This window comes from Balaenoptera ricei, chromosome 7, assembly GCF_028023285.1.
Source record: "Balaenoptera ricei isolate mBalRic1 chromosome 7, mBalRic1.hap2, whole genome shotgun sequence".
Classification (NCBI taxonomy): Eukaryota; Metazoa; Chordata; class Mammalia; order Artiodactyla; family Balaenopteridae; genus Balaenoptera; species Balaenoptera ricei.
Window position 1 is genome coordinate 41,953,607 of NC_082645.1, and position 27,556 is coordinate 41,981,162.

Consider the following 27,556-nt stretch of genomic DNA (forward strand, 5'->3'; position numbering starts at 1 on the left):
CGGCCCAGGGCTCAAACCCATGTCCCCTGCACCGGCAGGCAGATTCCCAACCACTGCTCCACCAGGGAAGCCCCATAGGCAACATTTCTTATTCCAAAGAGAAATGTGAGAGTAATGAGTATTTCTGATGGTAGTATAACAACTTGAAAACCTAAAAATAAAATATCAGAAGCAAAACCAAGCCTTTTTTCTTTTTAGCTTTTCCCTTTATTTTAGATGGCAGGCAGCATTGGATAGGTCTAGGTTTAGAATCTTTTCTAAAAGCATTTCATTTCTGCCAGCATTTTAATATGAATTTAATTCTGCTGTTGGCTCAGACCGTGACAGAATGAGCCAACATGGCAGGCGGACAATTGGATCACTTATGGTTCATTTCAATGGACATGGCACCCAGCCACAAAATTTATGAACAAAACTGTTTTAATATAGTTATTGCATTTGTAAACATGCAGCACAGGTGGAAACAAAGAATTCAAAAACAGAAATATATTTTGTATCTAAGAATAAACAAACACTAAAGAATTAAATTTTTCATTTTTTTAAGGAAAAGGATATTCATTTTTGTCAAGCATTAACAGTGATTTGGGTTCAAAAGCTCTAATTTTCATATGATTCCATGAGTCTATTCTTCAAAGTATGCTATGTAAGGTTGCCCAAGGGAACACTTGACTACCTCGACTTCTCCACCTCCATTCTTCTCCCGTTGAAAGTGAATGTTAATAAAATCCTCTACAGTTTCTTCATCTATTATCTGAAGGTCTTCCAGTCCAGTCAGAAGCACTGTCTTCTTAGATACTCCTGAAAATACCTAAGAAGCAAAATAAAAAGATAAACAGAAAATTTTCCAAGCGCTTTGAATTACAAAACTTTACATTTATAAGCTCTGCTTAATATTTTGGATGTTATCTTGAGAGAGACAACGGGCCTCAGGAAGATTTTCAAGCAAGAGAATATCAGAGTCGGATCTGAGTTTCAGAAAGATAACTCTGGTGGCATTGTGACAAATAGAGGAAAGGAGGGCAACTCTACGGACAGAGAGACCAGTTACAGAGGTAGTGAGAGGTGGAAGTGACAAGATCAAGTAACCAAATGAATGCTGGAGGGAAAGCGAAAGCAAGAGTTAGGCATGAGTTCTAGCTTTCAGGATGGTAGGCTAGGTTAATTAATAAGATTCAAACGGAAACAGAATCACAACTTTTTATTTTTTGTGGGGTGGGGCTGGGCAATAAGTTTCCAAAATGAAAGAAAAGAGAGGACTTTACCTGAAACTTTTTCAGGTATGTTTCTGTGTATGGAGAAACAGTAACTCTCTGGCAGTTTTGATTTATATAAAGAGGATAGTCTTTTGTTTTCAAAATCTTGTCAGCAACTAGAAGTAAATTTTTAAAAATTATTTTCTCCTTTATATCAAACATTTTTAACCAAAGTTAAAACCTCCTTCAAACAGAATGTCAGAGTAAACAGTGGCTTGAGTGATTAATTTTTAAGAAACTCTACAGTCCACTTTAAAGAATTCACAGTACATAATTTTGAAAAACATAAGACCAAATGATAATGAGATTTAAACAGCTCCATCTGTCTTAAACTATCAGTCAATCAATGCACAGTGAGCTGCGATGTCCTCAGATAGACCTACCTTGAGCTACATAAAATGTGATAACCATTTGCAAAAAGTAACCCAGCCATTCTAACAAAACCCAGTGTTTCCCAATCTCTCAAGAAGTACACATGCAAATTACGATTAGAATACTCTCTTTCTCTCTCTCTTTCTGTGCATATATATATATATATACACATACATATATATAGCAAAGTACTATATTATTATTATATATATATAATTACTTAATTGTCCTGTAACTAATACATGACATTCAATAAACCTGTATAATGATGTTAATCAAAGGTGGAGGGGTGCTGAATGTTATCTAAAAAAAGTGAAGGCAAATAACAAAAATTCATCAATTTTCTCCAACACAAAAAATAACCAGATTTATTTTTAGCAGCTTTTTTCTCCTAGAGGGAAAAAAGGTAATATGTCAAGATTGCATAGAGTTTAACAGAAACAGTTCTTAAGCGTATCCAATCACTTTTTTTCTCCTCTCACCAGTCCACCTTGAATTAGCAATATAGTACAGTGGTTAAGAGTGTAGATCCTTGCTGGCAAGGATGTGGAGAAACTGGAACCCTGGTACATTGCTGGTAGGAATGTAAAGGTGTAGCCACTGTGGAAAACAGTATGGCGGTTCCTCAAGCATTAAACATAGAATTACCATATTATCCAGCAATTCCAGAAGGATCTGGAAAGACATTCACCTAACCATAACTAGCTACATAGCAGGAGAAAGGGAAGTTTGGAAATTTAAGGAAATGTCTCAATTTTTATTAAATTAATGTTGTTCTCTATTATTTCAATTTTCTTTAAAAAGTATGTATTACTTTATTATGAAAAAACTTAAATCAGTCAATGGTTTTTAATTGTATATTTGGATTTCTATCATATGTGCAAACCCAGGAGAAGCCCTACGAACTAGATTAACTAGAGGAAGAGATTTTTACATTGAGAATCATTTGAACATATTAACAAAAGAACTTGGAGAATCTTCTATTTTTCATTATAAGAATATAAACCTCCCTAAGATGATTTGGTAAGAGTCTGTTCTCTCTATTACCCCCTTTTCTTCCTGGAATCGATTACCTCCACCTGAGATCCTTGTCAATCACAGTAAGTGAGATGAAGAGACAGTTTTATATATATATATTTTCAGAATGTTTCTCTGCCACACACCCACTGTGTGATCTTGGGTAAGCTGCTTACCTTGAGTACGCCTTAGTTTCCTCATCAATAAAATGAGTGTAACTCCTACATCCAGAGCTGTGCTATGGATCTGAGCAGATATATGTATAAAATACCAAAGACTCCATGCCTGGCATGTGATAGGAATGCACTAAGATGTAGGTACTTGATATCTGTAATCCTATCATTCTCAGTAGCACTCAGGGAAATCATTTTCAGGACTCTACCATTTCATAAGGTTAAAAAAAAAATCCCCTGTTATTATGCTGTCTAATAAATTCCAGATAAAAGCAGTAGAAAGGGATACTTTCAGACATGGCAGAACGTAATATAAAGGCTAGAGCACTGTTTAACTCTCAGTGCGGGAATACCTCCACTTTCCACAAACGTGACGACGGCGCTCCGGGACTGCTCGTCGTACGCCACGCAGTCCACTTCTCCGCCTCCGTTGCGGGACTTACAAAAACTCAGTTCTAGCTTGTCTCTCATCTGACTTTCAGGCAGTTCATCAGGAATGTCAGTAACGTGGATCTTCATTTTAGACACTTCTACGTGAACCTGGGAAATCGTTTCACGTTCAGAAATATGGATGAGAAAAGTGTCCGTGTTTAACGGAATTCTGAAACGCTTTAATCACCGTGTTACCTGGAATCTGACTCCTGAGTTTAATGGAACCGGGCTGGCCATCACCTTCACATTTACATCCTGTATCTGCACATGATGGTGCCCCATTCTGATCACATTTTGGGCAACTGCAAAATAATTTGGGAAGTATTAATTTCCAATATTTCAATACATTTTTACATGTTTCGTTTAACAACAAATAATCCTGAATATTTAAAATTTTCTTTAATTTTAAGGGATCTAATTTTTACATTTTTCTTAGGATTTCTAAGTGATGATGGTCTTGCCACCATAGTAGGATATATTAATGTCAAAATACATCAGCAGGGGGCTTCCCTGGTGGCGCAGTGGTTGAGAATCTGCCTGCCAATGCAGGGGACACGGGTTCGAGCCCTGGTCTGGGAAGATCCCACATGCCGCGGAGCAACTAGGCCCGTGAGCCACAATTACTGAGCCTGCGCGTCTGGAGCCTGTGCTCCGCAACAAGAGAGGCCATGATAGTGAGAGGCCCGCGCACCGCGATGAAGAGTGGCCCCCACTTGCCGCAACTAGAGAAAGCCCTCGCACAGAAACGAAGACCCAACACAGCCATAAATAAATACATAAATAAAAAAATTTAAAAAAAAATACATCAGCAAAAAATTACAATGTAGAAATTCTCATCAAGTTCTAGGTTCATCTCTTAAGAGACTGAGCCTGATGGTCCTTCAGAAATTCATGTATTACTTCAGAACAGCCACACACCCTTCCTTTCCACTGTTGACAGAATTATCAGAGAATTCCCTTAGTACATTAAAGCTCAGCCAGAAATTTCTTCCATGTTGAGTAAGCTGGGAAAACTTTTTAGGTCAGTGTCATTCTGACAATTAATCTTATTTATCATTTGTCACTCCTTAATATGTTACAAGCAACAAAGAAATAAATATTTGTTCTTGTCTCTGTCTTTCCCCAGGATTACATATTAAAGACCACAGAGACTTGAATACCAAAGGGTGAGTCTTTTTTTTTTTTTTTTTGGTCATATTTAATGAAGAATTCTACTTTCCTTAAAATGCTCTTGAGATCATTCATTAAAAAGTCGATAGTCTTGATATACTGATCACAAAACTATCTAGTCTAATTTAGCCATGCAAATGGGAAAGGCTTAGTAATATAATTATGCCAAAAATCATTAGCAATCCAATAGCAACTACATGACAGTTTAAAATGAATGTGCGGGGGATTCCCTAGTGGCCCAGTGGTTAGGACTCGGTGCTCTCAGTGCTGTGGGCCTGGGTTTCAATCCCTAGTCGGGGAACTAAGACGTGGCCAAAAATAAATAAATAAATAAGAATAATAAAAAACCAAAATAAAATGCATGTGGGTATGTGTTTATTTTTAATTGTGTGACATAAGAGTTTATAACCCTTCAGTTGTAGATATTTGGAGCTGCTTACTCTAATGTCATAAAGACTAGAGACAAATTAGTCCCGGTCTTATAAACCTCACATGTGTTTATAACAACCAGATAGCACACCACAGCTGGAGGAAGAGAGAAACAGGGCTAGAAAACAGGGCGTTGTCATGTGGGAGTTCAGACTCATTGTACCATGATATGGCTCTATAACTTGAATTACAGCTTTGTTGTTGTTGTTATTGACAACAGGCAACAAATAATAGAGATTATCAACTGTAAGTAATACTTAGATGATGACCTTTCCCTCCCAATCCCCACCCCTCCCCCACACCCCAAACCTCCAACATCTGGTGATCTGACACAGCTGAGAGGGCCTACTTGTGTTTCAACTTCTGTGACTCTGTCAAAAGCCAACTCCTGTTTAATTGTGTAGAAACCCAAAGTTGTCCAGAAGAGCAGGACCTCAGAGCCATGCCAAGCGTGGAAGCAGTGATGCAGCTGTTTCTGAAGAAAATCCTGTTCCCAGCATCCCCAGGTAATTCCTATGCAGAATCCTTGCTTCCCAAATCCTCACTTCTATCCTTCAGTTATATCCCAATTACCACTGCCAACTGCCAACTGCCAACAGGGCTCTTGGCCTCCCCCTTCACCCTCAGCTGCAGGGGCGGACCCAGGGTGGACAAAGCGTATGTGCATATAGTGACCTGCCAGAATGTCTTTCTATTTATTTTCAGGCTATAGTAACAAACCAGGCGTCAAGGAGACATGAGTTATAATCATAGATTCCCAGAATCTGAACACTGGAAGGACTTGTGAAGACCATCTGACCCCACCCATAACTTAATCTAACTTGGAAAATATGAGAACAAAAAGCCCAGATGGTGGCCTGCTCAGAGGAATGTTGGTCCAGTAGAAAGTACAAGGGTGGGCTTCCCTGGTGGCGCAGTGGCTGAGAATCTGCCTGCTAATGCAGGGGACACGGGTTTGAGCCCTGGTCTGGGAAGATCCCACATGCCGCGGAGCAACTAGGCCCGTGAGCCACAATTACTGAGCCTGCGCGTCTGGAGCCTGTGCTCCACAACAAGAGAGGCCACGATAGTGAGAGGCCCGTGCACCGCGATGAAGAGTGGCTCCCGCTCGCCGCAACTAGAGAAAGCCCTCGCACAGAAACGAAGACCCAACACAGCCAAAAATAAATATAAAAATAAATAAATAAATAAAAGATTACTATTAAAAAAAAAAAAAAAGAAAGTACAAGGGTACTTGAGGTTTGGCTCTCAGCTCTGCAATTTATCACCTGTACGGATCTTGAGCAAGTTCCTTATCTTAGGTAAGCTTCTGTTTCTCTAGCTGAAAAATTCCTAACATGTAGCAATAATGACAGCTAACATTTATTAAGTGTTTATAACGTATCAGACACTGTGCTAAGTATTTTTCAACATTTCTCATTTAATACTCAAAGCAACCCCCTGAGGTAGGTACTGCCACAAAACCTGTCATAAAAAAATTGAGATTTATAAAGAACCCAACCAAATTACATTTCTAGAAAGGGGCACAGCTGGCACTCAAAGCCAGATTCTCCTCATTAAGGTGCCCCCAGATCTCAAGAGGGTCCCACACCACGGCAGACTTGGCAAACATCAGGTCCCACCCCCAAATCTCTGACTCCAGGGCTCTTGCCATTCACAGGTCTTGTGCACTTAGGTAAATCACTTAAACACCTGCGAATCTGTTTTCTTAGTTACAAAATGTAAATACTAACTCTCTATCTTATTTCTTTCATGGATTCATGTGAGTATACAATGAGATAATGTCTGTGAGAACTCTCTGAGAATGGTGTAGAGCTTTAAAACCTTGAAACATTATCACTAGTATTATCATTTGCAGGTAGCAGTTGCAGTAGAAAGGCATTGGTATTGGACATCACAACACCTGGGCTTGAGTCCCAGCGTTGTCACGTTCTGAATGAGTGATCATGTTCAAGTCACTCAACGTCTCAGAGTCAGTTTTCTCATCTGTAAAATGGGGATAATCATACCTACCTCAGGGTGTCACTATGAGGATGAGATGAAATGATAAATGTAAAAATTGTAAAGCAATGGCCAAATATCTACAAAAACTCTTTGAAAGTCCCAGTGCTTTCCAAAGGTAACATGGTCAAATTTTTGAACGTGAGTCATACCTTCTTCTTTTTCAAAGGTGATAAGTGCTTGTCCTTTTTGTAGCTCATAAGGGACTTTTGAGCTCACTTGACACGAATAGGAGATATTTGAAAACTGGCTGTCACTCTCAGGATTCTCTACAGCTGTGAACTTTATCTTTGTTTCGGGAATATCCTCGTTAATCTAATTCAAACAGAAATGTTTGATTAAAATCAAGACAAGAAATAACTTAAGTCCTTCCAATGATAATGTGATTTGATCATCCAATAATTCACTCTCCACTGACTTCAGAGCCCACGGAATACTGAGCGTGGTCTTATTTAATATCTTTAGTAATTGCTTCTTCCCAGGGAAGTACTCAGTAATGTAGTCAGATGCTGATCCTTTAATATTATTTCACAGATGAAATTGTAAATATATAATCTCTCACTTTTTCTAAGTGTTTAAACTGGTCAATATTGTGTGGTGTTTTGAGTCTAAAGCCTACATCATTCCTGTAGAAAAATACCCTTTAAACAACTGTGCCAATAATAGGCTATCTCACAAAGAAATCACTGCACAGTATATTTACCCTCACTGCAAAGAGGTATGAAATAGAGTCAGGTGTATACTATGGTTATTTTGATGGCAAACTCAGATAACTTCATCCAAAAAGAAAGACTCCTGAATTCAATGACTTAAAATTTATCAAATTTAAATTCCCCCTTCCTCAACACCTGCCCATCAACTTTTTAACCATTACCACAACTTAGGTTTATAAAAATGTGAAGGGACACTACCAGCAAGATCTGTAATCTGGAGGATAAAGTTAAGGGGTTATACTTAGCTGCTTAAAATCACTGGGATGAACAGTCAGTACAACCACACATAAATGCACAAATGAATCGAGTGTTTGCATTTCTATTTCCCATGGTTATTTTACATGTTGCAAGAAAAGGTGTTATCGCAAAGAGATTAGAAATATCAAGTGAGTCATTTGATCTAATCTGACATTTATTCTACATGTAACTTTGGTAGATTACCATAACTTTGGTCTGATTACCATAACTCTGATTTCAAAACGATCTGCAGTGTCTTGAGAAAAGGCAGAGTGTTTCCCAATAATGTAGAAACATCCAGTATACCCTGAGAAGTCAAGAGCTTTCCGGAGTGAGAGTGAGAATGCCTGCTTCTAGTCCTGAGTACACCGCGGCAGGGAGCAATTCACTTATGCTCTCTAGACCCCAGCTTCAGTCCTCTGTGAAGTGAATCAACTGAGCTGGCTGGGTTCCCAAGGCCCTTTGAGTTGTAGGACTAAATGATTCTGGCTCCAGCCTGAGAAGTATCCAGAATCTTAACAGAGACTTCTCTAAATCTCACAAACACCGGAAACTTCACTTCCTGATATTCAACATCCTATCCCCCATTTCAGAAACAAAAAGTGACAATGTTTTAAGCATTTAAATTGTTTGAAGTATTTTTTTTAACAACCTGGGTTGTTATGAAGAAAAAAGGAGTGAAAGCTATGTCTAACTCAAACACAGGAGAAATTAAGAAAGAATTTAAATGGTGAAGATACTCACCCAATTTTTTTTTAACTGTGAAACTCACTTAAATTACTTGGATGAGGAGAACAATAAAAGAACTTGTTGAGAAGACCAAGAATTTGATCCAAAAGTGATTGATAATGACCATCATTTTGGGGTAGTTTTGGATTAACATATACATGAATATTAAAACATGTATTAGCATAAGTGTGCAGCAAGATGAAATTCTACAGTGATCACACACCTGTGACCAGCACCCAGATTAATAATCAGAACAAGACCAACACCCCAGAAGTCCTCTTGGGTACCCTTCCAGTTCCTACCTGCCTCTAAGAGTAACCACCATACTAACTTCTAACATCGTGCTTTCGTGCTCTATTTCAATGGAAGCATATGGTGTGCCCTCTTTCTCCTTTTCTGGCTCAGTACTGTGTTTATGAAATTCATCGATGTTATTGCATACAGTTGTAGCCTGTTCATTCTCATTGTTGTGTAGTAGTGCATTGTGTGAATACACCCTAATTTATTAATTCATCCTACTGCTCTCAGTTTGGGGCTGTTGCAAACAGTGGTGCCAGGGATGACCATAATGTTTTAGAAATGAATTCTGTACCGATAAATTGCTTTTCCTGAAAAATGGGGTCTGTGAAAAATGAGATACATAAAATAATTAAAGAAGTACCTGGGAGTTCCTGGTTGTCGCTTGCAACTCAGTTTCAAGCTTTTGGATCTCCTCCTTTAACTGAGTATTTTCCTTTTCAATTTCACTAATTAATTTCTAAAAATAAAAAGGAAATAAAATAACACCCAAAATTTAAACAGTCCTGACCTCATTTTTCTTTTCTTTTCTTAATATTTATTTATTTTGGCTGCACAAGGTCTTAGTTGCGGCACGCGGGATCTTTGTTGCAGCATGTGGGATCTTTAGTTGCGGCATGTGGGTTTCTTAGTTGCGGCATGTGGACTTCTTAGTTGTGCATGCATGTGGGAGCTAGTTCCCCGACCAGGGATGGAACCCGGGTCCCCTGCATTGGGAGCGTGGAGTCTTACCCACTAGACCACCAGGGAAGTCCCAGGCCCGACCTCATTTTTCTAATTAATTAAAGAAGCAAAATTTCTCTCACTTTGAACAAGGCAAAGAAAGACATTAGACAGTCTCAGAATAAATATGATCACGTGAATAATACCTTTGTCAAATGTTTTACATCATCACCTGTCGACTTTCTTACCACTACCAAGGATTATTATCTCCATTATACAAAAAAGGAAACCACCTTTCACACTAAACCAAAGTCACAGAAATGTTTATAGTAGAGCAAGGATTGATACCCCTATCTTCTGGATCTTAGTTCAGTGCTCTGTCAATTCCTTCCTAACTATTTGTGACTCCAATATGACTTTTAAGTTGCACCATAACTGTGGACATATGTTACTCTGGGGCAATTAAAAAAATTTTTTTTTCTGTGATTCCCACAGTATAGCTGCCTTGACATGCCAGACATATGGCCTTGAGTAAGTGGTTTAACTACCTGAGCCTCCATTCCCTCTTAGGTCTAATTGGATAATTGCTAACGAAGCTCTTAACTTCTAGGTGCAAATCAAAGAAACGAGAGAGGAAGTGAAAAAGCAGCTAACATTGTAAGCTGTGTAAGAGAAAGAAAAGAAATACGATTCTTCTTGTCAGTCTTGAATAATAGAGGTAAAAAAACCCTGAAAACCCTAATATTCTTCCACATTCAATATAATGTTGGACAAAGACATATGAAACATGCCTCACTGCAAAACTAATAGATGTAAGTTAATCTTTAATAGTACTCAGTAATTTTTCCTTTTTACCTGGTTTTGTTCATCTTTCATAAATTCTTCAGCTGGCCCATACTCCTTAAGAACTTGTTTTTTGTTATCTTCATCAGTTGCCATGGTTCCCTAATTATTATAAAAAATAAATACTTTAAAATTAGTACAAACACACAAATTCAAGAAGAAAAAATAACTTTTACCCTCTTACGGAAGAAACATCTCTTCTTTGCTATATGTTTTTTCCTATCACCGAAGTCTTTATTATCATGTGGATTATATCCAAAGTCTCTATTTCAAATAACTTTCACATCTATAAACATATAAAAAGGTTCTAAAAATCCTTTGCTTTTCAACACCATAAGAGAAAATAATAGGTATTAACATTCCTTTGTAGTTCTCATTTCAATCATAATATGATGCTCCATTTTAAAAGACTATTATTTTGGTCTTCTAGACTTTTTCAAAGGTTTTTATTTAAATATTTAATTCTCCCTATTATACTCCCCAAATGGAATGGAGTAAAAAGACCTCCAAACACCGTTCCTCTATGCGTACAGGGGTTTTCACAAACCCTCCCCTGAGTTCATACACTTGGACAGGAAAAAAACTTCATCTTTATTTCTAATAACCTCTGATTGAAACTTAGCATTCTCTTCAAATATGAATATAGGCAACAAGCCACATAGTATTTGCAGCCCCTGTGACAAAAGTCACCAAGACGGTACAGATATTTTCATAAAATATTTTGACTCTTCCAGATATCCTGAAACATTGCTTGTGTTTAACCCTGCTTCAAAATTATGATAGTTATTAAAATCACGACTAGGTCTTGTAATAAACTGTAGTATATTGATATATATTACTATATTAAATATTTGCTTTTTAAATAACCTGATAATCATATTTCAATATAATTTGTTTCCTTTATAATTCTATGTATTTTGTTTTATACAACTTAAAAACTTTTTTATTTTGAGAAAGGCCCACAAGCTTTTTCAGACTGGCACAAAAAAGTTAAGAAACCTTGCCTGCATATTAATTTACTAAGATGGAGTTGTCCCAGATCAAATGACACAAGGATTATCACAACAGTTTTTATTGTTTTAGAAGCACATTAAATAATGTGTCTGTTAACACAATCTTCCAAGATTTCAAGTGGCTAAATTCTCACTATTCCTATAGAAGAAACAGAAAAGACATGTATTCTTCTTTAAAAATAAAATAGAAGACTAGCAAAAAATTAGTCATGGCTTAGTTTACTCAGTGTGAACACAGGCAGTGTCCAAAAAAAGGGGTCATATGGTAGTTCTACTTTTAACTTTGTGAGGATCCTCCATACTGTTCTCCATAGCGGCTGCACCAATTTACATTCCCACCAACAGTGCACAGGGGTTCCCTTTTCTCCACACCCTCTCCAGTATTTGTTACCTCTTGTCTTTTTCATGATGCCCATTCTAATAAATGTGAAGTGGTATCTCATTGGGGTTTTATTTTTTTTTGTTCTCCTTTTTTTTTTTTTTAAACATCTCTCATTGGGGTTTTAATTTACATTTCACTAGTGATTAGTGATGTTGAGCACCTTTTCATGTACCTGTTGGCCTTTTGTATATCTTCTTTGGAGAAATGTCTATTTAAGTCCTTTGCTCATTTTTTAATTGAGTTATTTGTTTTTTTGGTATTGAGTTTTATGAGTTCTTTATATATTTTGGATATTAAAGCCTTATCAGATATATGGTTTGGAAATGTTTTTTTCTATTCCATAGGTTGTCTTTTCACTTTGTTTATGGTTTCTTTTGCTGCACAGAAGCTTTTTAGTTTGATATGATCCAGCAATTTCATCTCTGGGAATATATCCAAAGGAAAAGAAAACACTAACTTGAAAAGATATCTGTACCCCCTGATCATTGCAGCGTTATTTACAATAGCCATGACATGGAAATAACCTAAGTGTCCATCAATGGATGAATGAATGGATAAAGAAATTGTGGTATATATATTGTGGTATATACAATGTGATATTATTCAGCCATAAAAAATGAAGAAATTTTACCATTTGCAACAACATGGATGGACCTTGAAGGCATTATGCTAAGTGAACTCAGGCAGACAGAAAAAGACAAATACTGTATGATCTCACATGGGGAATCTTAAAAAAAAACAAAAAATAACTCATAGAAAAAAAGATCAGATTTGTGGTTACCAGAGGCAGAGGGTAGAGGGAGGGGGAATTGGAGGGAGGTGGTCAAAGGTACAAACTTCCAGTTATAAGATAAATAAGTAGTAGGGAGGTAATGTGCAACATGATGACTATAGCTAACACTGCTATGATATATAGGGAAGTTGTTGAGAATAAATCCTAAGAGTTCTCATCACAAGGAGAATTTTTTTTCCGTCTTTTCTTTTTATTGTTATCTATATGACAAGATGGACGTTAGCTGAACCTATTATGGTAATCATTTCATAATATGTGTGAGTCAAACCATCATGCTGCAAACTTGTACAGTGGCGTATGTCAATTATTTCTCAATAAAACTAGAAAAAAAGAAGGGGTCATCTAGCACCCAGACCTTGGTTTCCAATCTATTCTCCAATAAAAGGAACTAGGGTTCCTTTGAGCAATGGCTGATTCTACCTTTGGGGCAGGAAATATACAAGATGAGCCTGGAGCTCCCAGTGGGCAAAGGTACATAAATACAATTTATCAAGTAAGTAAATATATGGAGGATAACAGGAGTCAGGTTTTTCATTGTCAGAGAACGTGATTATAAATATGCAAAGGGAGAAAAATAGAATGAATGTTATGAATTGGAACTGGAGATATCAGCATAATCTCATGATTTCTGATAGATTGATAGAGAAGTACAGAAATTTAAATACAGATATAAGTGTGTGAATGTGTGATATTCCCCAGTTCTGTCTGCTAAAAGGGCCTGGAAACAAAGACAATAGCAGTGGGCACATCTAGCACCCAGAATTTAGTTTCCAGTACCATTCTCAGCTACTAGGAACCAAGGCTATTCAGAGAAATGGCTGCTTCTAGAAGTGGGAGAGGAAAAGTACAAGACAAGCATCTTATGATGCCAGAAAGCAAGAAATGCTCAAAGAATGATGAGGATATGTCACAAGAACATAGAGTCCACCTTGATGAGGCTCTCACTGGACAAATCTGGGAATCAATTAAGCACGGAAATAAATAATGACAGTAATAATTAAATCCACTGAGCAAAACAGAGAACTATGAGTCGGTAAACATAGCTAGCTAGCTAGGTAGATAGATAGATAGATAAATTGATATTCTTGTGAGGAAAGGACCATTTAATTAGTTTCAAAATACTTACTCACAAGTACTGCAAACCAAAATCCAGTGCAGTCTCAATCATTTAGGTGTTCTGAGCACTTACCAGTCCTGGCATTGACAAGCCCTTGAAGGAGATCAACAACTTCAATGGGGATAAATATCAGTTTGCCCTTTTGCATTGAACATGTCAAGCTGACCTACAAGAATATAAGCACTGTAAGGGCTATGATTTTTGTTTTGTTCTCTAAAGTATGCTCTAGTTCATCCAGAACGCTACCCTAACAGTACCCGAAAGAGTGCCAGGGATATAGTCTATACTCAAGAAATGATTGGGTTTTTTGTTTGTTTTTTGGGGGGTTTTTTTTGTTGTTTTTTTATATTATTATTTATTTTATTATTATTATTATTTTTGGCTGTGTTAGGTCTTCGTTTCTGTGCGAGGGCTTTCTCTAGTTGCGGCAAGCGGGGGCCACTCTTCATCGTGGTGCGCGGGCCTCTCACTATCGTGGCGTCTCTTGTTGCGGAGCACAGGCTCCAGACGCGCAGGCTCAGTAGTTGTGGCTCACGGGCCTAGTTGCTCCGTGGCATGTGGGATCTTCCCAGACCAGGGCTCGAACCCGTGTCCCCTGCATTAGCAGGCAGGTTCTCAACCACTGTGCCACCAGGGAAGCCCATGATTGTTTTTAACTGAGTTAAAATTTCCTTACACTGAACAAACTGTTATTGCACTTCATATAAGTGGAATCATTTGGTATGTACCCTTTCATATGTGCTAGAGTTTTAAGCTCAACATGTTTTGGAGTTTTGTCCATGTTATTGCATGTATTAGTAGTTTGTTCCTTTTTATTGCTGAGTAGTATTCCATGCATGGATAGCCTACAAGTTGTTTATCCATTCTCTCGTGGGTGGCTATTTGGTTATTTCTGGTTTGGGGCTATTATGAATAAAGCTTCTCAAAACAAAACAAACAAAAGAAATACTTCTCCACAAAACACTAATTTCAAAGGGGAAAAGAATAACTTTACAGTGAAGAAGCCAGGCAGACAACACCATAATGAAGTAATCAAAGTAAATAATGAGATACATCAAAATCATCTGACATATGATAGGCACACCAAGAACACAGCATGACTCCTATGATATTCCTGCCAAAGATGCATGAGCCGAATCTAAACATGAGGAAACATGAGATAAACTGGCCTGTTCTCTTCAAAAGTGTCAAGTTCATGAAAGCCAAGGAAAGACTGAGAAACTGTCCCAGGCAGGAGATTAAAGAGACATCACAACTAAACACAATGCATAATTCTGAACTGGGTCCTTTTGTTATAGGATATTATACGGACAACTGGCAAAATTCAAATTAGATCCAAGGATTAGATGGCATAATGTATCAATTTTAATTTTTCTGATTTTAATCACTGTATTGTAGTTACATAGAGAACACCTTTTTTGTAGGAAATAAATACTCAAGAATTCCAGGGTAATTGGTCATGAAACCTACTCTCCAATAACTCAGGAAAAAGACAATTTTTACTTGCAGATTTTCTGTAAGTTTGAGGAGTTTAAAAATAAAAAAGGTATATATAAGTAGCTCTTTATTGTGTTAACAACTGCAGAGTCCTTATAACGGTATTCATCTCAGGTCTAACACAATCTAACCCCAACTAGTCTTATTTAGACAACTCCTGGACCAAGTCCCTTAACCACACTGAACACTCTAAGGGTTTCTCTTCTCCCTCCTGTCCCTCAATGTCACATCCTTCCTCCCCTTCCAACCTTAACCTCTACCTAATGAAACCCTACTGTTCAACATCCATCCCAAATTCCCCTCCAAGTTCTTGAAGCCTTGTCTGATTCCCCCAAATGATTTTACTTCTCCCACTATTATCTCTTTTGGGGAGCTTTATTTGTGTACCTGTGTCATTTTCCATGACTAGATGGTCATGACCTTCTAGGCCAGGGACCACGTCCATTCTTCCTTGTATCCATTCAGAGCACAATACACATTCACACACTGAAAACACTCAATATTTATAGAATTGTGCAGTATCTTGACTGAGGTATCTATTCAGCTCAGGACATCCCAGGCATGTGAAGTTCTCTTATTACATTTCCAGAAAGCAGAAACTGCAACATTATTTAACTGTTTTTTTAGTCTATATTTTTAATATAGACTAAGAATAATAATAAAGGCTTGTAATAAAGGCTCTCAATAATATATTTAACTCATATGAATGGTCTACTACATAATGTTCCCAGGACTTCTTACAGCATATCTAGTATCTGGATACTTTCCTCCTTTGCATAAATGGGATGTACAGTAATAGCTTTCCTTTTATACAGTCAAATGGTAGGCAGAATAATGGTCCCCTTAAAGATGCCCACATGCTAACCCCCAGAATCTGTGAATATGTTAGGTTACACTGCAAAGGAGAATTAAAGTTGTAGAATGAATTAAGGTTGCTAATCAGCTGACTTTAAAATATAAAGATCTTGGACTTCCTTGGTGGTGCAGTGGTTAAGAATCTGCCTGCCAATGCAGGGGAACCGGGTTCGATACCTGGTCCGGGAAGACCCCACATGCCGTGGAGCAACTAAGCCTGTGCACCACAACTATTGAGCCAGTGTCCTGCAACTACTGAGCCTATGTGCTGCAACTACTGAAGCCTGCGTGCCTAGAGCCCGTGCTCCGCGAAGAGTAGCTCTTGCTCACCACAACTAGAGAAAGCCTGCGTGCAGCGACGAAGACCCAACACAGCCAAAAATATATATACATATATATAAATACAAAGATCTTCCTGGATTATTGGTGGGGAAATAATGTAATCACCAGGGTCTTTCTTCAAAATGAAAGAGGAAGGCAGAAGAGTAGAATCAGAGTAAGATGTGACAACAGAAGAATAGTCAGAGAAATGCAACATTGCTGGCTTTGAGGATGGAGAAAGGGCACCATTGAGCCAAAGAAGGTGAGCAGTCTACAGAAGCTGGAAAAGACGAGAAAACAGGTTCACCACATTAGCCTCGGGAAAGGAAGGCAGCCCTGAAGACACCTTGATTTTAGCCCAGTGATGCCCAGTTGGACTTCTAACCTGCAGAATTTTAAGATAATAAACTTGTGGCTTTTAAGCCACTAAGTCTGTGGTGATTTGTTATGGCAGCGAATGAAAAAACCGGTACAAATCACCTACACCCATTCACTACCTATTTCCCTTAATATACTCACATCACCTTGGTGCCCCGCCTGATAGAAGCAAATCTTCCCATATGCATGCCTGGCGTCAAAAAGAAAGGAAATGAGAAGAAAGGAAAAAGGAGGTGGTGATGCACAAAGTTGTTTTTTGTTTTGTTTTGTTTTTGTTTTTTAAACTTCTGCTTGTTGTATAGATAGGGAAACATCGCATTCTCTTTTGGATGTCTCTTTCAAGAAAACCCCTGCATATTCTGAAAAGTGAGGCACGATTGCCAAAACCTGCGCCTGCCAAGAGAGTAAATGTCCTGAAGGAATCTGTTTTCCTAACAACTATCTCCAGAGACACTACAAGAACAGTGGGGAAACACAAACCATTTTAAGTTTCAATTTCCAAAATGAAGCAAAGCAAAGGAGACAGGGTCAGAGGCCGGGACGGCACAGAGAAGGCCCCGCGGGGCGGGAGCAGGCGCGTCCCCTCGGCGGCTGTGTGGTCCCCGCGACCCCGGCAGCGGGCAGCGCAGGGGCGCGGCGCTGGGGCTCTGCGCCCCGCCCCCGTCCGCCCCCGGCTCTCCGCCGGGCGTCTCCCCGCGGGAGGTCCCGAGTCCCGCGGAACCTGCCTCGTCGCCGTCCACTGCCTCTCCAGCCCTGGACCACTAGGAGCGGGGATGGCAGGAGGGGAACGGGGCACCCACTCACCCGCCTCGGCCCGCCGAGCGCCGCGCCGCGGTTCCCGGAAACCTCGCTGGGGGCGCGCAGGTGGAGCGTCCGCGGGAGTCGCTGGAACCTCCGGGCCCGGCTGGCGCTGCCTTGTCCAGAAGCGCCTTGAGCCTTTTTCAAGTGGGTGTCCCCCAAATCAACAGTTTGGTTCCTTTAAAAAAAAGAAAGAAAGAATAAAAGGAGAAGAAAACTACTCAAATGATGATTTTCTTTAAATCTAGCCACTGCTCGAATACCAAACCTGGTGTCTCCAATGATTAGTCACTAACAAGTTACACCTATTTTCACTTTCGATTTTTAAAACGTGTTGGTTTTGGTTTTGTTTTGAGGGAATTTATTCCCAAAGTATTCCTTAAGTTTCCATAGACACTCATTTTAGGACATGCTTTAAAAACCACTCCTTTGTATGTGTATTACAGGATGTGTTTTTGGAAAAAGTGGATAGAAACCAAATAAAGCCAAAGTGAGAGTCTCTCATCAGATTGTAATGGTAACTCTCATTGTAATTTATTGGTCATTACAACCTTAATCTACAAATCTTTGCAGCCAGCACAAGGTCAACTTTTGTGTACAGGTATTTCTTTTGCAACTTCCCAGGAAGTTGGGAAAGCTGTGGTGTTCAGTTGGTTTCTATGACCCGTGTCCCTTGAAAGTTTTCTTATAATCTTTTGTTTTGTTGTGAAGCTTATAAATAAATACTTCACTGAGTGTGATCTTTTCCTTTGAAATGGAAAACATCTGGTTTACTTCAAAAATTGCATTGTTTCTGAATCCTACACAGAGAACCACCCCACAGCTGCACTGGCTGGTAAATAGAGGTCAGGGAGGAGATGTATCAAAATGACTCCCAGGAATAAATTCTAGTTTATAGTGCTGTATATTCATATATAACTGATATATAATCTGATAAAATGAAAGATTAACCAAAGTCAAATTCCTTTATATCAAGAATATTATATGCGTTTTCAAATAAAGTAATACATTGAGGTATTTCCAAATGATGTAAATATCAGTAGGTTTTGATTGCATGCCACTCCTGAATTAAAAAGTGGTTTGCTCTGCAAAGGGAAAAGGAAATAAACATTTACAGGTGTATTAAATATTCACCTTTTCTATGTGAAAAAAAAAGAATATTGATGGCAATCAGTTTAAAGTGGCCTTTCTAAGTGAAAAAAATAAAGTGGTGCATAGACACTTGTACCCATCAGCCCAGTCAAAATAGTACCAAAACTCTAATTGTGGCAGCCTGAGAATTACTTTTGGTCTCCCTTAAAATTTTTATTTTATTTATTTATTTAAATTTATTTATTTATTTATTTAATTTATCTATTTTTGGCTGCGTTGGGTTAAAATTTTGTTTCTTTAAATTTTGTTTTTTATTTTATTATTTTATTTATTTATTTAAATTTATTTATTTAATTTATCTATTTTTTGGCTGCGTTGGGTCTTCGTTGCTGCACAAGGGCTTTCTCTAGTTGCAAGCGAGCAGGGGCTACTTTTCGTTGCAGTGCGCGTGCTTCTCATTGCGGTGACTTCTCTTGTTCCATAGCAAGGGCTCTAGGTGCGTGGGCTTCGGTAGCTGTGGCACCCGGGCTTAGTTGCTCCTTGGCATGTGGGATCTTCCCAGACCAGGGCTCGAACCCGTGTCCCCTGCATTGGCAGGCGGATTCTTAACCACTGCGCCACGAGGGAAGCCCCTTTTATTTTATTTTTGGCTGCACTGCAAGGCTTGAGGGATCTTATTTCCCTGGCCAGGGATTGAACCCTGGCCCATGGGAGTGAAAGCGCTGAGTCCTAACCACTGGACCGGCAGGAAACTTCCATCCCTTATAGTTTTAGAGAACATGAACTCTAGAGGTTATTTAGTTCAAACCTCATTTCTTCTTTTATCTTATTTTTGTTTTTTATAAGAAGATACTAAGCAATAGGACCATGACCAGAACAGGACTCATCTAAGATTGACTCCAATCCTGTTAAAGGACAAAGGATACAGTTAGTAGGGAAGCCTTTGGGCCACTCACATGCTGAAGCTGAGCCACGTGTAACAGTCTGAACTCAAGTTAACTTCAGGTCCAGTACTCTGCAAAGCACAGTGGTTCCGAAGATGAATAGGCAGCTCCCAGATATATATATATATATATATATATATATATATATATATATATATATATATATATATATTTAAATTTTATTTATTTTTGGCTGCGTTGGGTCTTTGTTGCTGCGCGGGCTCTCTCTAGTTGCGGCGAGCGGGGGCTACTCTTCATTGTGGTGCGCCGGCTTCTCATTGCGGTGGGTTCTCTTGTTGCGGAGCATGGGCTCTGGGTGTGTGGGCTTCAGTAGTTGTGGCGTATGGGCTCAATAGTTGTGGCTCGTGAGCTCTAGAGCGCAGGCTCAGTAGTTGTGGTGCATGGGCTTAGTTGCTCCGCAGCATGTGGGATCTTCCCGCACCAGGGCTCGAACCTGTGTCTGCTGCATTGGCAGGCGGATTCTTAACCACTGCGCCACCAGGGAAGTCCCAGCTCCCAGATATATTATTGTTAACAATCGTAATTGCGAAGATCTACTGAGAACTCCTAGGCATTTTATAAACCGTTTTTGTTTTGCAAACAATATGAGATATAGGTATTATCCTCATTTTGCAGATGAGGAAACTATGGCTTAAAGTGCTGATCCAAAACCAGGCAATTAACCCGTGATGGCATTGATATCTTTCTCTACTCTCAACCATGAAGTCAGTCTCCACACTATGTTCTACAGGGCATGAAAAAAGAGGGAATTCTATGGGCAAGTATGATTAGGAAATGCTGCATACTGGATTCACACTTGGGAGATTCACAATGCACATCCACATGTTGAGTTTTGAGAAGTATTGCAGGCAAAAATTATAGCATACATTTAAAAGTTTAACTTTATTTAATCTTGAATTTATCAAACTCATTTGACCACTAAAGCCTTTTTTTCAAGGAGCAGCTATTAAAATCTTGACAAGTTTCTAGTGGGGCAATTTGAGTAATGCTTTACTAATGATGGGGTCCAGGACTTGCTTCCTCAAAATATGGCACCTTGGAATATTGACTATTTTAAGTAGAAGGAGTTTGAGAAACAGTAGAAGCAAGACAGTCACTCTGACCATCCCCCCCCCATGACCATCCTTCTCTGAAATAGTTCAAAAAGCCTCCTGTGAGAGGTGCTCACCCTATACCTGTAGGAAAGGAGCATTCTTATCTCCAAAGACAAATGGACCCAGAGAAGAATCCTAACAAACCAGCTTTGCTAAGTTTTCTCCAGTTTACTTCAATTACCTCATACTCTCTGACCTATCATATTCTTCCATGACTATCCTCTCTTCATCAAACCTAGCATAAAAATACTCAGTTCTAACTGTTTCCATAGGTCTTCATTTCCTTACGAAGACTTCTGTGTCATGTACAACTTACGTTAAATAAATTTGTAGGCTTTTCTCCTCTTCATCTGTCTTTGTCAGTTTCATTTTCAGACCCAGCCAGGAACCCTAAGAGGGTCAAGGAAAACTTTTTCTTTCTATCTATCTATCTATCTACCTATCTATCTATCTATCTATCTATCTATCTATCTATCTATCATCTTCTATCTATCACACACTCAATAAATATTATATCACACATGAGATGCCTTGAACATGTCATGTAAATCAACACTGACATGATATGAGATGTATATTGTGTTACAAATTTATCTCCCCACCAGATGGCAATGGGCTTCTCCCAGGCTTCACTATAAATGCACCATCCCCCCACTCACCAGTGTTACATACTGTACCATGTGTGCTATGAAGTGTGATACTAGGAGTAGTAGAACACCAAGGAGAAAACAGTCCCCTCTACTTCAGGAAGTCAGGGAATGTTTCCTCCACAGAAGAGGTGAAGATTGAGTTGACTCTTAAAGGTAGAGGAAGTGAACTGAGACCAAAGGTCAGATGAAAAATCCCAGAGAGGCACCATGAGTTTAGTGGATATGCAAACCATGAGAAAACCACCTGATATCTATTATATTATGCTCTTTCTTTTAGAAAAGGTCTAGCACACCAAGTTTATGCTGCTAGTTGCCAAGATTTTGGTAATCCTGTTTGCAGTTCGTCCTTGGGGAAGTTGCAACATTTAAACTTTGCCCAGCATTGTGCAGGGTCCTGGGCGACACAAAGGAATTAGGTAACATCATTCTCATTTTCAAGAGGTTTGCAATTGAAATATCAAGAGTAAAGGACTGTTGCCAAGACAGTAGATCTTAAATACTCTCACCACAAAGAAGAAATGATAATTACGTGACATGATGGAGGTATTAGCTGTGGTAATCATTTGACAATATATAAGTGTAACAAATCAGTATGTTGTATGCCTTGTTCCCCTTAAACTCACACAATGTTATTTGTCAACTGTATCTCAACAAAGCTGTAAAAAAAATAAATAAAATAGTAGACAACAGGTTTTTTAAAAAGCAAAGGAAAATAAATATTCTATCCCTTACTCTCTATCAGGCAGGCAGTACTACATAGTTAAGAGCATGGTTTTGATATGAGTTGTTGGTTTGAATACCAATTTCAAGTTACAGAAGTTTCCCAGCCTCATTTTTCTCCTCTGTAGAATGGAGCTGTTGTGAATGAGATACTGCTACATGTCAAGGTCTAAGCACAGTGCCTTACCCAGGATAAGCATTCAAGTAGCTTGACACTGGTAGCCCAGGTAGCTGTTACCATCTTATACATGGGTGAGATTCTTTTTCCATTTTCTTCTTGCACATTTCTTCTGCTTTGTCTTCCTACCTGAAAAAGTACACTTAAGACAAAGACCATTTTTTATTTCTTTTGTGTCACCTGCAGTTACTAGTAAAATGACTATACCTAGTACATGCAATATAAATATTATACCTATTTCTAACTAGTAGTTAGATACAAGAATAGGAGTCAAATACTCTAGGCTCAATATTATAACCCCTTTGTATAGGTTTTCATGTTAGTGTATGAATAAGTTTGTATAAGTGAACAAAATATTGTGAGCTAGATCAAATATTTATAAATAGAAGTTTATAATAGAAGTTAATCCAAGTAAAATAACAATAATAAAATTAAAGAATAAAGGACATTACCTTCTTGAATCATGCCTGGGCCACTGATTTATCATATAAACATACTTGATCAGTCAGAAAATTCTGTTTTGTTAAAGTATTTAGAGAATAAAGCTACTGTCCTTGGACAATGCTGGAAAGAACACTTGAGTGTTTTGCTCATGAAACAGAGGTTCAAAAATAAAAATTGATCCTTGATATCCTTAAGACATCAAGCAGTAAACCTCAATATTATATTATGGAAATTATTTTAAGAGAATCTGAGAATACTGCTGATGTTTTCCTGCTTTGCTTGCAAACTGAATACTGCTTTTTTTAAAAAATTAATTTATTTTATTTATTTTTGGCTCTGTTGGGTCTTTGTTGCTGTGTGCGGGCTTTCTCTAGTTGCGGCGAGTGGGGGCTACTCTTTGTTGCAGTGCGCAGGCTTCTTGTTGCGGTGGCTTCTCTTGTTGCAGAGCACGGGCTCTAGGCACGCGGGCTTCAGTAGTTGTGGCGCACAGGCTTAGTTGCTCCTCGGCATGTGGGATCTTCCCGGATCAGGGCTCGAACCTGTGTCCTCTGCACTGGCAGGTGGATTCTTAACCACTGCGCCACCAGGGAAGCCCCTGAATATTGCTTCTGAATTGGCTATACTCCAATATAAAATAAAAAGTTAAAAAAAAAAAAATGAATACTGCTTCTGACAGAATTCTCTCAGGGTGAAGTGATAGTAGGATAAATCCAATTGTTTGGCTTGAACTTAAAATCACAGGGGAGGAAAAAGCTTAAAGAGCCTTGAGATTCTCAGAATGCTTAAAAAGAACATAGCTTTGGAATGTTGGAAAAATCAAAATATTAAATTCTGATTATGTTCTCACCAAAAATCCCAAATGAGAAAGAATCGGGCAAAGCATCCAAATAAATCAATGTAGCTTCCCAGGGAGCTCAGCAGTTAAGAGAATATGCACAAACATAGTGAAAACAACTAAAGAAATTTATTTTGCTTGACTATCTATGTTTTTTGACTAGGGAATTTGTAGTTTGTTTTTGCCTGAGGAGTTCTAAAAATTGCCAAGTAGCAAGATTTGGGTTGGTGTTTGATAAGTTGTTTCTGATTATTTCCTTGGTTTGAATAGTTCTCCACAAAAGGTGTCAAGTCATTGCAACAAGGAAATTCACCAGTCTATTCAGAGTATTAAAAACATATCAGGCAAAGAGCTCAACTTTTTAAGTTAAATTTGTTTTCAATTTGTTCTTAGTGTACCTAGGTATATGTAAGGGCATAATTTCTACTAAGATATATCTCAGTATAGTGTATGATTTCTGTTGAATTGTGTCCCAAACTCACCAGAAAGGGAAAATGTGTCTGTGGGTAAGAGGACGTCCTATAGACCAGTGCTTCTCAAACTCTAATGCCCATCTGAATCAGCTGGGGACCTTGTTAACATGTAGATCCTGGGAATTCCCTGGCGGTCCAGTGGTTAGGACTCAGCGCTTTCACTGCTGGGGCCCAGGTTCAATCCCTGGTTGGGGAGCTGAGATCCTACAAGCCACGTGGCACCGCCAAAAAAAAAAAAAAAAGCAGATCCTGATTCCATAGGTTTGAGGTGGAAGCTCTTCATTTTGAACGTTGCTTGGTGATGCTGGTGGCGTGATGGCGCTGGGTCTTGAACTATACTTTGAATAGCAAGGCTGTAGACTAACCAGTTCCCTAAAGAACAAAGAGGGAGCAGAAACGTTCACTCCAGAGTCAGGGTACTGTGTGCTGTGTGGCTCAGTCAGGGAGCACAGGGCCTCTTCCTGTTTGCCAGCCTGGTAGCCTAGGTTCATGAGTAGAAGAAAAGGCATTTCTTGACGTCCATGGTAGACAGGACAAGAGCAGTTCCTGTCTTTCATGCCATCTCCTTCAGAGGACAAAGGCTCCTTGTCTGCAGCTAGGCTGCCATTACAGCTACTCTGAAATGGAAAGGAAGGAATAAGCCATGAGGGTGAATGGGTCAAAATGATGCAAAAGTGGAAAGAAGTAAGGAGAAGCCAGAAAAAAAGAACAAGACTAGTATATCCAGGAACCCTGAAAGGAATATTCTTTTCTCTTTCATTAGTTATTCATTCCAATTTACTCTAAATAGTTTGCCCTGGTGTCCGGTGTAACAAGATAGAATGACCTCACACACAGGGCTCATTTTAACAACAAAATATCTTCATGGGGCAGTTTGATGATGTTGGACACATAAAGCCAGAGGTAATTCATCCCTCTAAATGCTTAAACTCCTCCAGAAAACTTAAAAAGACAAACAGTCTTCATCCCCAATACAAATAAAACAAAGAAGTGTCCTTCAGATCTTATTGCTTGGTGACTTTATGCATTGAAATAGAAACACTATGGCCTTTTGGGCGGTTGACCTCAGCTGTTTTTCAACCATTTGAAGAATAAGAACTCTAATTTTGGTGCCAAGACTCAAAGCAAAGCTTTCTCAGGTGGATGAACAAGAGCTGTAGCTGGCTTGTCATGGAAATTGCACCACCTTAAAATCACCAGGAGAACTGGGCTGAGTCTCTGCTCTGACCCTTACTACAGGGTCACACTGGTCACACTACAAATTCACATCCAGTGTGTTCCCTGGAAATCCCTGGTGTTCCCTGAAAATGTGCAGTGCGTGCTAGGGAGCGATTCTGGGCTGCCAAGACTTGCTTGATTGCTGGTCTAGAATTAGATAGAACAAGTAAGAACAAGTCAGTCAACTAAGTCCAAGATTCAATCATATTCTCTCTCTCTCTCTCCCCCAACTATTTTGTCATGTTATTTTATGAACTTTACATAAGACAGACAGGTAATTGTTGAGTGGCTTTTTTTGTGGTCTAGTCTCTATCCTACTACCCTGAACGTATCCCGAACAGCAATGCGATTTTCCCTGCTCTTCACTGGCTCCTTTCTGTGGTCGCTAACCTGATCTGCCCTCTCCTAGGGACACGGTAACCAGATGGCCCAGGTTTCTTAAGACTCCTTTTCACATAGTCTATCCAGTTTCATTCTTTGCCACAGCCAGTGTGTCTTTTCCTCCACACCCTCTCACATTAAAATTCATAGTTGATTGTCTAATTTTCACAGGAAGATTGTCATGATGGCTAATTTACATCTAGAATTTACCTTGCTAATGATTCCTTTGGTCCTTTCATCCTACACACCCCTGCCATATTATTCTTCTAAAAGTTCTGCTGTCATCATGTCATTCCACACCTTAAGCATTTACAGGTGACATCTAACATATACAGCCCAAACTCCAGAGGGCAGGACCTACCCTCCCTCCCATGCTCCCAATCCCAAACTGTTTCCACAACAAGCTGGCTACAGCTTGTCTTTTTAACTTTATCATTCACTATTCTTCTTCTCTGTATCCAACAAATTAGTCGGCTATCCTCTAAATCCAGAATACTCTTATCAACCAACTGGTCTTCTTTCTTTTACCATTTCCCTTTCCTGAGATGCTTTCCTTCTCCTTTCTATTATTTCAGTCATACGATTGTACACATGAACTTCTAACAAACACATGTCATACCTTAAAGGCAGTGGTGATATTCAAGATATCAATAACTGATCAGTATGGACACTGAACCATCAGAAGAGCTCTAGCCAGAAGGCTGGAGTGGTGTCCTAGAAGATCTTTCTGGGCCAGGCATTAATCCTACAGTTACTGGATCCTAGAAGGTGGCGGTGGGGGGGGGGGGGGGTGCTGGGAATTCCTGGTGGAGATACGGTCAGGGCAGTAGAGGCACTGGGGTGGGCTTGGGGGAAGACTGCAACCAACTGGCACAGAAATATTTCATTATTTAACATCTGATATGAACACCCGGGGTACAGTGGCTGAACACCAGTGTCAGGCTTTGCTGCTGCATCTCCAGGCTCAAGTTAAGCTCCTGTCCAACAACCCCAGGAGTAGTGATCCCTCCCTCTCTAAATTATTTTAGCATGTTTTGCCCATACCACTTACTAGGTACATTCATAACCTTGCATTGTTAATTGTCTTTTTGGGGACTATTGTGCAATTCATCCCCAAAAGATGGTAATCTTTTCCAAAACAAGAGTTGTACTGTATCTTTGTCTCTCCCTAAATGTCAAATATAGTGCCTTTCTTGGGCAATTACTTATCCTATATTTATTAATGAAAATCGATTGAATGAGTAACTGAGAACCAATACACCATAATGTGGTCATTTCAAATGACCTCACTTAGAGAGTGAGGGAGTTACAGACATCTTTGAGCCTCTGATAAGAGCTAGAGACTTTCTTCTCAGAAATATCCATAGCAACATGAAATCGTGCATACAATTTCAGGTGTCTTACATATCCCCTACAGCCATTCATAGATTCCTGGGAGTCCATGGAATCTAGGTTAAGGACTGTGGTTTAAAAGGAATGTTACAGAACCAGAACATCAACCTAAAGAATTAACTGGGTTTTGTTTTGCTTTGTTTTTGTATCTTCTAAGTACATTTATTCATTCCATGAAGGAAATGGCCCTTGTGCAGGTGTACAGTGATGTTCCATGTTTCCATATAACAGAGCTTGCTTAAATTCACAGCCAGACTGCGTTTCACCTGATGTGCACTCTAAGTAAAGCTGGTTAATGATGACTGTGAGCAGGCCCAGGACTTGAAGTTTTCAAAACTTTACTTCTTTTATCAGCACTCTTGATTTTATAAACGATGAAGCCCATCAACCCCATTCCTACCCAGATCTCCTGGTAAACTTGAGTACAGTAGGGCTTCGTGAGGGATCCAAACATTTTTAATAAGGTTTTGAAACATCTTGGAGCAGGACGAACAGCTTAGGCCACACCAAGGCCCCACAGCTACTAAAGACTTAACTTGGGTGTTACCTTGGTATTCCAGTGAGAGGGCTATTTAGAAGAGCTCATCCTAGTTCACCTCTTGGATCATGGTGTCTCAGTGCTATCCCCTTG

At 39.1% G+C, this 27,556-nt stretch overlaps 1 protein-coding gene across 9 annotated transcripts in view; it reads right to left on the reverse strand.

Annotated features, from left to right (window-relative positions):
* Positions 1-209: 209 nt before the first annotated feature.
* The window catches only part of NMI (N-myc and STAT interactor), a 113,363-nt gene continuing 86,016 nt past the window's right edge, over positions 210-27,556 (reverse strand). For 2 of the 9 annotated variants that reach the window (XM_059927840.1, XM_059927839.1), the window contains 8 exons: positions 17,490-17,661; positions 10,342-10,431; positions 9,188-9,283; positions 7,000-7,162; positions 3,443-3,549; positions 3,169-3,355; positions 1,263-1,369; positions 210-808 (listed from right to left, as the gene is read on the reverse strand). In XM_059927840.1, coding sequence (XP_059783823.1) covers positions 623-808; positions 1,263-1,369; positions 3,169-3,355; positions 3,443-3,549; positions 7,000-7,162; positions 9,188-9,283; positions 10,342-10,425 — 930 coding nt within the window. In that variant the 5' untranslated portion in view covers positions 10,426-10,431; positions 17,490-17,661 and the 3' untranslated portion in view covers positions 210-622. Of the gene's footprint in view, positions 809-1,262; positions 1,370-3,168; positions 3,356-3,442; positions 3,550-6,999; positions 7,163-9,187; positions 9,284-10,341; positions 10,432-13,706; positions 13,766-17,489; positions 17,662-17,751; positions 17,790-22,191; positions 22,334-22,634; positions 23,427-23,943; positions 24,552-27,556 lie in introns of those variants that run through there. The other 7 variants (XM_059927834.1, XM_059927833.1, XM_059927835.1 and 4 more) reach the window with 7 other exon arrangements.